This window comes from Ornithodoros turicata, chromosome 3, assembly GCF_037126465.1.
Source record: "Ornithodoros turicata isolate Travis chromosome 3, ASM3712646v1, whole genome shotgun sequence".
NCBI lineage: Eukaryota > Metazoa > Arthropoda > Arachnida > Ixodida > Argasidae > Ornithodoros > Ornithodoros turicata.
Genome location: NC_088203.1, coordinates 19,340,871 through 19,353,180, shown reverse-complemented (window position 1 = coordinate 19,353,180; position 12,310 = coordinate 19,340,871). Strand labels below are relative to the sequence as shown.

Below are 12,310 nucleotides of genomic sequence, written 5' to 3'. Positions count from 1 at the left end.
CGAGGAAAATCCCGGAGTTGTTTTTTTCCCAGTCACCTTCGTCACCGGGGTGATCAACAAGGAGGTGGACAGAGTCCAGTTCGAGTCTTTCAACACAAACTTCTTCGACGCTGCATTTAATCTTATCGATGGTTGTTCATTTAGGTTATTCGTACTGCTCGCACCTCGCGAAGAAATTATTCATACGTTGCGATTTTGCAGAAACTCTCAATACTACCACCGGCAATGTAATGTACAACAAAATAACGACTAATCACGTTTATTTCCAGTACGCGCTTCAAACACCACATTGGTCTGTGCTAGAGACTTAATATAATGCAAATAATATAGTGCAAAATATAATGCTATTGTCATTATATGATGAGTTTAGTTTGAGTCAAGATATGACGAAATGCTTTAGAAATTCATAACTATAAGCATGAAAATGTATTGCGCAGTCAAATGCACTACTTTACACAACTGAATGAGTCATGGTAATACACTACAAAATAAAAGTAATTCCCCGAGCTATGACACACATTGGTGATGTATAAGTCGAAGTTGCGCAATACATGGCTCCCACTCAATTTTGTAACAAAACATCGGGGGTATACTTAAGAGGACATACCACCCCCTGTTTTCTATGTGAACTTTGCATAGGTTTTGTGGCTGAACTACGAGACAGATCGTATTGCGGAAACCTTCATTGGAAAGGTGACGTCAAGATCTCTTAACTCTGGGAACTGAAATATCGCTCTAGCGTTGTAATTTTTTTTTACGGACCCCTGAAGGTGGGAACCCCTCTGTTTTCTATGTGAACTTTGCATAGGTTTTGTGGCTGAACTACGAGACAGATCGGAATGCGGAAACTTTCATCGGAAAGGTGACGTCAAGACATCTTAACTCTGGGAACTGAAATATCGCTCTAGCGTTGTAATTTTTTTTTAAAAAAGAAAAAGAAATGAATTTTGTCGCTACAGCTTCAAAAAATCCAAATAAATAAATGAAAGCAAATAAAAACAATCCGCTTCTGAGGTTAACCGGGGACATGTTTCAGGATTCAAATGACGCGTTTTTTGTGTGTTTTTAGCATTCTGTTTTTCCGAAAAAGAATTAAAAGTGAGTACAGGCATGCATCCAAGGCGTTTACCACTGATTCCGGAAGGTGGCGCCGTCCGCTCGCAGCGCCCGAACGTAGTCCGCTCGTAACCATCCGCGTATTGCGCAGCAGCTGATCGGCGTCCGTGGTTTCGGCGGTTCGTCCTGAAGTGACCAATTCGTGGCTAAGTTACGCGTTTTTTTCACTTTCTTGTCCTGTTCATTTGCTCTCTGTCCTTGTGTGTTTTCTGCGTGTTCATAGTATTTACCCATTATGGCTCGAAGTCACGTCTACGGACAACGGAAACGTAAGAAGAAGGACTTTGCGAATTTACGTGGTAGAGGCAGGCATGTGACGGAGCCTGCGGATTTGAGAGATTTTGGTAATGCAGGATGCTCCAGCCGTGCTGTTCCCAGTGATCGTTGCACTTCGACGACTCCACATCGCGCAGATACCCTTGTAGGCTCAACCTTTGGTGGTAGTGTTGTTCCTCAAACTGTAACTGATGCCGGTCGGAATGCTTGTTTCGCTTCGAGCACAAGCGAAATTCGTCCTTCAAATTCGTCATTTGCTGATTCAGCTGAGGTAGATAATGTAGTCCCCTGCAGTTCAGGTTGTGACGAGCTTGCCGGTTCCAGAGCAAGTCCCGTTCCAATCACTGCCGCTGTTACACCCAGTCGATCTTCATCTTTCGATACTGGCAATGTTCACCAGACACAGAGTCAGCGCACAAGCAGTGTGAATGGTCGGCCTATAGTGGAGATTGATCACTTCTTCTCGTCTTTGCAAAGTTTGTAGGTACATAGTCCGTTTGGTTGCGGCCTGGCTGACATGGAAATTGTATCAGAACATCGGCGAGGTCTGTGTAGCTCTTTCAGTTTGAAGTGCAGGATGTGTCTGAGGAAAGATGTAGTCACAACAGAGGCACCAGTTGATCAACTTGTCAACAACGCATGGACGTCAATTCCTCAGCAGTGAACGGTATCGTGTCTATAGGTTCTGGTTTCTCAGGCCTTCGCGAGCTCCTAGGTGCTCTGGACATACCCGGCATGGCTGGTAGCACGTACAGTAAGTATCAGGATATTGTTGCTAAAGGAATCGACGAAACAGCTTGGGAAGAAATAAGAAAAGCAGGCATTGAGGAAGCTCGGTTAGCTAGGGAGGCTGGGGACGTCGATGCTGACGGTTTTCCTATAATTACGGTCGTTGCCGATGGTGCTTGGTGCAAACGTTCATACAAGAACAAGTACGACGCTCTTTCTGGCTTGGTAAGTAAAATTTTTTATCTACACTTAATAAAGGTGCCCGAAAAAGGAGGATTTATCTTGCACACCGCTTGGCAGACGGGATATACAGGAAGTCTGTGCCCACCATTTGTGGAAAGAACACTATGAGCATTTATTTGGAGGAAAAAGTTGACCCCTCTGGTGCTATTAGTGGCACTGCTGTCTTTTGGTAAACACACTTTCTAGAGTGGTATACATCCTGTGGCATTAATTCGTATGATACGCGTACAAATGCATAATTCCTCGAAACATTGTCATTGGGGGTAGAGTTTTGTGGAATACAATCCTGACATTTTTTCGTTTTTGCAGGCTGTAATTGTTGGGTACCGCACAAAGAAAGTACTGTTCCTAGGCGTCCGGAACAAATTTTGTACACTGTGCGCAAGTTCCAAGGCAGGGTCGAGCCCAAAAAAGCATCTGTGCTTCAAGAACTGGGACAGCAGCTCTACCAGTATGGAGAAGGATATCGTCGTTGAAGGCTTCAGGCGCAGCATTGAGTTGCACGGGGTAAAGTACTTGCAGTTGATCGCTGACGGTGATTCGAGCACATACAAGTCAATTCTTGAAGCTGCACCGTACCAGCATCAGGTAGTTCAGAAGGTAGAATGTCGCAACCACCTTCTTCGAAACTATGTAAGTCGTCTTCGAGATGTTGCTTTGGCAAAGAGAACAACCCCCATTCCCCCATCGTTGAAGAAGCTACTTCTGGATAATGCTGTTCGACTAAGAGTTGGAGTTGCTAGGGCTATTCACTATCGCAAAGAGCAGGCCGAGTTCAGCAAACAAGATCAGATTCGGAACCTGGTGGCTGATATCCGTAATGGGCCACTCCATGTGTTCGGCGACCACGCAAAATGTGCGGGTTACTTTTGCAGTGGTCCAAAAGAAGGGGAAGTCAATCACGTCCCAGAGCTCAGGAAATGCGGACTTTTCAATGAAATCCTTGTAGCGATGAGTCGTTTGGCAAACAATGGTAGCAGCTTGATCCTTGACGTTAACAATAATGCTGCAGAACATTTCAATTCTCTCGTTGCAAAGTTTTCTGGCGGTAAAAGAATAAACTTTTCCCAGAGGGGATCATTCGGAATGCGGGCTTCAGGAGCTGTCGTGTCTTTCAACTCTAAGCAGTACCATCGTGCTCTACATAAGGCAGTGTACAACACCAGCCCTGGGAAGTATGCAAAAATTATGCTGAAGCGTAAAGCAGCTGTTCGTGCTGCTTGCATAAGGCATCGGAGTTCTGGGGCTGCTCGCTGTAAGCGTTCACTTGAAGGTGCGCCTTGCAAGCGTGCTTCCAGCGACAACCACTATGGTTCCATAGTGGATGCTCCAGACATGAACCACGATGACTATGTTGAAGCTGCTGCGGCGTACAAGGATTCCCTTGTGCTCTCCCAACCAGATGCAGAGCAGCTCGAGGCTGATACTCGAGGTCAAGAAGGGAGAACTTTGTGGATGCAGGAGAGGCGAAAGCGACTCACCGCTTCTAATTTTGGCAAGGTATGCAAGATGCGAGATGCAACGAGCAGTGCAAGTACTGTTCGTTCCTTGCTCTATGGTCATTTTGACACTGAGGCTCTCCGATATGGTCGCGACACTGAGCCCATTGCAATTGCTAAGCTGCAGGATGAGTTAGGGGTGACTGTTTCACCATGCGGCCTTGTTGTTGATCAGGAGTTTGCATACCTTGCTGCAACACCTGATGGGCTTGTCGGTGATGACACTGTCGTGGAAGTGAAGTGCCCTTATTCGGCTCGGCCCCTTACCCCTGTGGAGGGAGTGCGGGCAAAAAAAATCACCTTTTGCACTATTGATAACTCTGGTAATATTTCGTTGAAGGAAAACCATGACTACCACTATCAGGTGCAGGGACAGCTCCACATCACTCGACGTCAGTTTTGTCTTTTTGTGGTATATTCTGGCGAGGAAATTTTTGTCCAGAAGATCGAGAGAAATGATGGCTTCTGGAGCAAAATGATTGGCCACCTTCAACTGTTCTACTCGCATAGCCTTCTACCGGAGTTGGTTGACCCTCGTCAGTCCCGTGGGCTGCAGCTCAGAGATAACAAGAAGAGTGACCATCAGGTTGCCTCGCTCTGTGATGCCGCCAAAACAACTTCCAATCAGGGCGATTCATCCAGAAAGAGACGGAAGACTGGTAAAGATAACTCACCTGCCGCTGTTCTGTAATTATGGCTAGACTGTGGATTTACGTGTCATTTAGTTTGTGCGGCTCCACCTTTGCCAAGTGTTTTAATGCATATTCATCCATTTTGCTTCATAATTTACTGAATGTTTTTCCATATACATGTCTTCGACTTTGGCTCAGGCTGCATATCTTCACGTTTGTGTTTCATATTTAAGTTACCTTTTTCCATTTTTACTGTGCATATCTGTGCATATTTTTCAATTTTCCTAAATATTTATATTAATATATTTCTATGTATAAATCCACAGACTAGTCGTGCGATGCTTGTCATATTTTAAACATGGCATAAGAGTGTGAAATCTGAATCCAGCCATCAGCACGTGAGGATCTAAGTATGAGAATGGTGCACAATCTCCCAACCGTAGAACCGTCTTCCCCGGCATTGTTGAAACACGTCCACACGTTGATGCTATATGTGTGAGGCCATCATGGTATTCTACCTTGGCTTGAGTGTATGAAGATATAGCAAAGCTGTCCCCAAACCGTCGTTCTTCCCAGGCATGGTTGAAACACGTCCACACGTTGATGCTACATGTGTGAGGCCATCATGGTATTCTGCCTTGGCTTGAGTTTATGAAGATATAGCAAAGCTGTCCCCAAACCGTCGTAATTCCCAGGCATGGTTGAAACACGTCCACACGTTGATGCTATATGTGTGAGGCCATCACGGTATTCTACCTTTGCTTGAGTGTATGAAAATTGTGGAAAGAAACATGAATGGTATTCCTAGCACTTTTGAAGCTCCACCAGCCTGTTCAGATGTCGACATCCTGAGTATGAATCCATTTTGATATTTTGACAAGGTCGGTAAGTATCATTGTGCAGAGCTGTCTCCCAACTGTCGCCAGTTCCCCGCATTGTTGAGCACGAGCAACATCCCAACATGTCGCTCTGCGTTACGTCCTCTTGCCATCTTGCCTTTACTTGGGTGTCATTTCAACATATGAAAATTGTATTTTCAGATTCAGGTATCCAGTACTACTGCAAATATGATGGCCAGACGCCCAAAGGTCAAACTTCCTAAGTGTTACTGTCTTTACCTGTCATTTGAAAATTTCCTACTCTCTCCCTGATTATGAAGCACCTGCCCTTGCCAGTGTTGTACCTGGTTCAGCATTATGTGGCCAATGATGAATGGTGCCCTGTTGGACATTTTTTTTTCCATAAACACACACTCTGAGGCTTTAGCTGCCAACTGACAAGCATGGCAAAAGCAACTATCAGTTGCTACTTCATTGCTCAAAAAGGAAACTCGTTGCTGAGTAACACGTTCCAAGTTTTTACTATTCCCATATTATGAACCTGGCTCTGTCCACCAGGATGCTATATGTTGATGCCGTATGTGCGAGACCTTCATGTCAAAGTGCGCCTACATGCAGCGGACTGTATGGTACTTCATTATGTGTGTATGCCACATCGCCAATGATGAAATGTGCTGTTGGATACTGTATCCACGAATGAACATTCTGAGGCTACAAGCATGAGCTGATACGCATAAGTAATGCAGAAAACGTGACGATGTATACATGCTGCGTTCTTCAATAAAATATCTCCAATCTACCAATAGTGAACACGTGCTACTGATTTCTTTTTAATCTTTCGGGTGCTGGCTGTCTAGGATTTTCTGCTTGCAGTAATCTGTGAACCAGTGGTTACTAACAATGGCTATTGGTCACCTTGACCAGATTTCATCTGAAGAAAAACTTGAGACCGGGGGAACACTGCAAACACATCTGTACGGACCACAATACGAATTTGGGGAGAAATACATTTTTTCTCTTGAAAAGCTTGCTATGAAGCATAATATATTTTATTAACCAAAATATATTGCACGAGTTGCACCCGTAGGAAAATACCCAGCCATCTCATTCAGGCTACAGTGGGCATCAGTGACTCGCACTCATAGTGGCAAGCAATGCAGTAGTCTTTCAATTTCAAATTTCACACGCATTATCATGCACCACCTCGCTGTGTTTAGAGTTTCTGCTCCAGGAAATATCACGGGGAGGGGGGCATATGTGCCCTGGACCAACTTCTAAGGAAACTACTGGTCTCAGGGTGCCTAGGGTAACGAGCAGACAGCCCAGCCGGAAGCTGGCAGACGGCATGAAGCCATTACAAAATTTCCATCGGAATGATGATAGTTGTTTACAAAATTTTATCGGGCAGGTCTTGTGTATGATGTGGGCCATTTGTACACTAATCATGGGACAAAGTATGCGATGGCAGGAGGAACAGGTTAGAAAAAGCTTTGACTACGTTGCTGCTGCTGACAGAAGTGAGCATAGGATTGGGGATCAGATGACGTGGTTGTTATAATACAGCAGGTAACAGTGGTAACATCGTTCTGTGTCGTCATGACATGGCGGCTAAAATGGTGAGCGTTCACCACGGTGAGCGCACAGGCCTGCATGCACTCGTGGGGTGTCCCTTAGCACGACACTCTTCACACGACTCCATTGGCTTGAGTACGATGCCACGACGCGGACCCGGTGCTTTCAGCCATGGTCCATAGCGTTTCACGAGGGCTGTGCGGAGGATGCCTGCTAGGCACGATAACCCCCGTCCCGTCGAAATGTGATAGCCATCCCGTGAAAGCATCCCCTCTTTCACCTCCTTGTTCCTGGTAAAGACCTTGTGCTGGAAAAGATATTTGAACATATATACGGAATGTTTTTGCAAACAGCACTTCACAAAGACAGCAATACAAATAAACCGGAATTCCTGGTAGGCATGTGCCAGTACTTCGTACGCATTTTATTTTCGGAAAAATTGCGCGATAAAAAGCAACTGGAAACTAGCTTTGTGATACTTGAATTACAAACAGGTACCGCATCAAGACCATCAACTGTTTGTAATTCAAGCACCACAAAGGTAGCCCCAGTTACTTTTTGTCGCACTGTTTTTCCAAAATTAACGAGCATTATAAAATACCTGCCATGACCACCAGGAAGTTCCAGAGTTAGCGTTCGAGAAGCGACTACTCACGTCAATGCTCAACACCGTAGCGTCACCGGCACGGACAGCTGGAATCGTGCGCAGCATCGCGTTATATCCCTGAATTGTGCCAGAAAGTTCAGGCCGCCTTGTCTGTGGCATCAGCTTATACAGGAATATATGCTCCGCGTAGCCTTTCGCCACCTCAACGGTATCCTGTGAAAGAAGACCATTCATGGAAATGAATCTTCCCTGGCGTGTCAGAGGAAATGGGTTTTAGCAGCACAGAGATTGAAATCGTTGCAATCTGTACTTACTGAGACTTCCCGCAAAACAGCTGCGGCACTCTTCCCATCCTGGATATCGTTGCCACCGATATACATGACGATCCAGTCTACTGCTAGGTGCAGTCGATGGATTTTTTCTCTCAGACGGGCCGCTGTAGCTCCGGGATAGCTAAAAGTGACGATTTCCACGTCAGAGGCTACGAACAGCCTGTCGCGCGTCATAAACTTCAGCTGGCTACTGCCAACCAACGCGCCTTTCATCGTTTACGTTTCTCTGGGATCACAATGCGTTGTGCGGCGAACTGCAAAGTCAGTTGTTGATCTCCGAAGAAGCTGCAAGGGAGAACCATGCGTGCGTCTGTGGCGTGCGCGAGACGCAGTTGGCGCCGTTGCGTAGTCCTCCTCTCCACAGCTGTCTGGTCGTCTGCTCGCTGAGGTCGACGCGACCACCAAGCCTTTGGCAGCCCGCTCGTGCAGACGCGGATGTTATGTGACGGGGCCCACACAACAAACCCATCGCATGCAAAAATATAAATAAAATCAAATGCGTTTGTGGTGTTTTGCACATTGGTTTAGGGCCTTATGGACCAGCAAAACCAAATATAGTGGGATGACCGTGAGGGTGGGGACGTTTGCCACAAGATTTCGCGGCACGCTACCCAAACCCGGATTTATTTGTCATGAGCATTCTGCATGTATTCCTAAGAATCCTTCGCTGTAGTGGGACGATCATATGTTTAAACACTAAAAACAACAAATTATTTATCGAGCGGTCAAAAGCTTCCTTTTATGAACTGTATATGCACCGCGGAAAGGATGGAAATTCGCCTGCGATCTCTGACGGTGAAAATGAAATCATAGTTCGATTGCCGCGGAAATAAACACTTTCTTTTATTTTTGAATCGGATAGTCCGCAATTGATGCAAACTACACTATGATAAACAGTCGCGTCCGAAATATCGAATATTCAGACAAACAATTCAACACGTCAGCCTGAACAGACTGGAAGACAGGTTGCTTTATCTTGGAATTATGAAATTTTTATCGTGGTTGAGGAAGGCCCGGCTAGCATTAAACCCCATAAAAAAGTAACAACAATACAGTGAAGGAAGTAACAAATCGATACCTGCCGTCTGCACGCACACTGTATCACGAAATTGGCCAAATCCGGCGGCCATTTACTCAAAATCGCCGCCAAAATTTTGGCACGATTTTCGGGTATGTTATGGAGCTATCCTTCCCGAGAACACAGAAAGAAAATTGGAATGGACAAATGGGACTGGCCATCGGGCCCGCTGCGAGCCTGGGGAACACTTAGAGCAGAGGTGGGTTTGGATAGGGCCTCAGTATAGAAATATTGGTGTATGGGCAGGGCACGGGCCTAAAAATCCGGCCCATGCAGTGCTCTACCCCTTCTCAAGAGGCAACTACAGTGCCAAAATGCGCATGACCTGTGCATACGTGCACTGTTTGGTTTGTTTGATAGCTGAAGAAACTCGGGACGGGGGACAAGACAGCCGTTTCTATAGAAAAGCGCTATCACGCATTTTGTTTTCCCAAATGTTCGCGTAAGCCAGACGGACACTTGGTAGTTCGACGAAATGGGCACTTGGACCGTATGACGTGCAACCCATTATTTGAGGGTGAAATCCATACCCGACCCCTAAATCCTCTGACAAGACCCGCCACCCGCGCTCTACCAGAAAATGAAATCCACACCCAACCGGACCCGACCAGCAGGGGCTGCGGCGCCTTTGTTTACTTATTATTTGGTATGATCTTTTCTCTTCGTTGTTGTTGCTGTAGCCGTTGCTTGTTCGTGGCCGACCCGCCAGCAGTGCTTGTGCCAAAAACGCTGCCCGCAACAGTCTCGCTACCCGCGCGGGTGTCAATAATATCACCCGCAACCGACCCGCTACCCGCGGGAAACTCCAAACCGGGATCCGCACCGCAGGATAGAGCGTGTCGTGCAGAACCCTGCCTGCACTACGCCTGAAAACTCCGCACTTCGGCTTTCCTCTTGATCAGCGTCTCACTCTGCTTCACGGAGAGAGCGGTGTCGTGTGTACGCGGTTGCTCCTCTCTGGCTTTGTTGAAGGACGCTCCTTCTGCTGTTCAAACGCGCCCACCACGCCTGTGGGCCCCAACGTGTGTGAGTGCATGTGTGTGGAATTTTGAGTAGCAAGCCGTAGCCATCTGGCTGACATCTCCTAACCCCTATGTAGAAGAAGAACCGAGACCCGACACAAACATTCAGCTGTCGAGTCTCATGAAGTCTGTTGACGTACATGCCGCACCATGTGTTGTCGAATCCGAACCTGGCACGGGCACGTGCGAAAAACGTAAAGCCCGGCCCGACAAGGCCCGCGCAATGCTCTAAAGGGGAGTGCGAAACCCTATCGAAATTTGCTAGCAGTCCTGTGCGAGCGCACCGGCCTTGAGTTCTACTATGAAATAATGGGAGCGCTTTCACGACACCAATCGACAGCAACGAACGTCATGGTTCAACAGCGTAAGTGTCACTGGCAAGAAAAGCAGGGATGTTTTGCAACGGGATGTTGCAGTGTCATATGACCGTCGACAACCCCGCGTCCTTTCTGGATACTGCTGCCTCTGACAAAAATCGCTATTCAGCTCAACTGGAGTCCCCCGATACTCTCAGGGACACGTGATCCTGTGACACCACGAAAACTGAAAACTACGATTACTATATCACGAATAGACACCTCCACGGACAGTCTCTGCGTATCAGGTGAAAAGCTTTAGCCCGCTGCTACCGATCAGAGCAATCTTCATCCACGAGAAAGCGAGGTGGTAACGGCGGTACGCGACAGTCACACGGCATGTTCGAGAAATGCCAGTAAAACGTAAACAGCAAACGCGAGACAACGAAATCCACCGCGCAAAAGCAAATCGGGGAAAGGAGAAAATCTAAAAATAAAGGAAACACAACCCAGCTCATAGGTCTCCGCCTGTCACGTGGGCTTGTCGTGTCCTCCAATCAGAGACGCGATGGACTTCTTACAAAGTCGGAGGAGTGAGGGCCCTCCTCACTCCTCCGACTTGTGGCGCCATCTATCGCAGAAAAAAGTTCATTTTTGAGTTGAGACGTATGTGATATGTCCTCTTAAAGGGTATACTAAGGCTCAGACGTCATTTTGCCCCGTATGTAAAACACAGTTTATCTCCAAGTCTTCAATATTTCACAAGAATGTCTGCAAACTGCAAGTATCGTATAACGGATTGCATGTGGTCTCTGCGATAGTGATCCGTTTATTAGTGCGAAAGATGATAGGACAGAGATGAAAGCTCATCAATGCGGCGGAGAGTGCCGCTAATTTCCCGCACTTCTGCCGTCCGCTACGTGATAGCTGTATTACAATGAGTGCTCAAACTCAGTTCACATTACTGCATTGCATAGCGCGCAGACGCTTGCGTACGTATGCATGCGACACAAGCAATCCAGTAGGCTGTTCACACGCATGCGAACACCGCAAAGGGTAGCCGATACCAGAGCCGTATATTAAAAAGGAGTCTGGCCATTGGGAGGAGTCACAAAAAGAGGCTCGACCTGTCAATCACACTTTCGCTCCTCTGATTGGTTTGCTCTTTACCAAGGGGGTCGCCATGACACCATACTGCCACTCACAATGGCGACGAAAACAAACACAGTGAAGCGGGGATTTCGTGACATTTTTTTTTTAGACTACTCTGATTTCACGCTGCAAATGCACATCTTCATATAAATTTCTCGGAAATCAGTTTCAACTGACGCTCATCCATCGATATCTAACCGAAAATAATACGTTTTGTCGCCGATGTTAGGCCTAGTGAACACAGCGATCAAAACGAAATCATAACAAAAACGGCACTGTGCTGTACAATCTTATATTTAATTGCTGGATTTGATGGATATGAACACTCTTGCCTTTTATATTCAAACTATTCATGCAGATTTGTTTAAAAAGCATACCGACGACAGAATCTGTCCCAGCGGGTGGTTCTGCCGGCAGTGGTACAACGACAGAAGCAGACGACAATTCCCGATGTGCCTTACGGTTCCTAGGTGGCGCACGTCAAATTGGCACCAAAAATCCACTAGTTTTGCAGATTGCGTGAGGTGTCCATTTCAATCCCATCCAATCCACTTGCCACCCAAAATGGCGCTGCCCATGTTGGATACGGGGACAAATAGTGAGGATAGGTTGATTGATAGCGCCCCATATTTCAGAACTTTATTGGTCGGAAAGCTGAAAAAGTGGGTGGAGCTTCAGGCATAGGCGTGACCCATTAATGGCCAGACTCCCTTTTAATATACGGCTCTGGCCGATACGTGTCATCGGTGACATCTGTCCACGAATATTTATGGCTAGTTGTGTATCCACGTTTGAGTCTGGTGTGACAGAAACTCTCTCAGAGACGGCCACACAGCCTCAGAACAAACCCTCAAACAGCCTCAACAGAAACAGCCTCAAACAGAGACGGCCTCAACACGGATGCGCGGAACGCGGCG

At 46.7% G+C, this 12,310-nt stretch overlaps 1 protein-coding gene across 1 annotated transcript; it reads left to right on the top strand.

Annotated features, from left to right (window-relative positions):
- The first annotated feature begins 2,028 nt into the window (after positions 1–2,028).
- Positions 2,029–4,845, top strand: LOC135388261 (uncharacterized). Its single transcript, XM_064617692.1, has 2 exons — positions 2,029–2,346; positions 2,674–4,845. The coding sequence occupies exons 1-2, from the start codon at positions 2,032–2,034 to the stop codon at positions 4,552–4,554; spliced, it is 2,196 nt and encodes a 731-aa protein (XP_064473762.1). The 5' UTR covers positions 2,029–2,031; the 3' UTR covers positions 4,555–4,845.
- Positions 4,846–12,310: the final 7,465 nt, after the last annotated feature.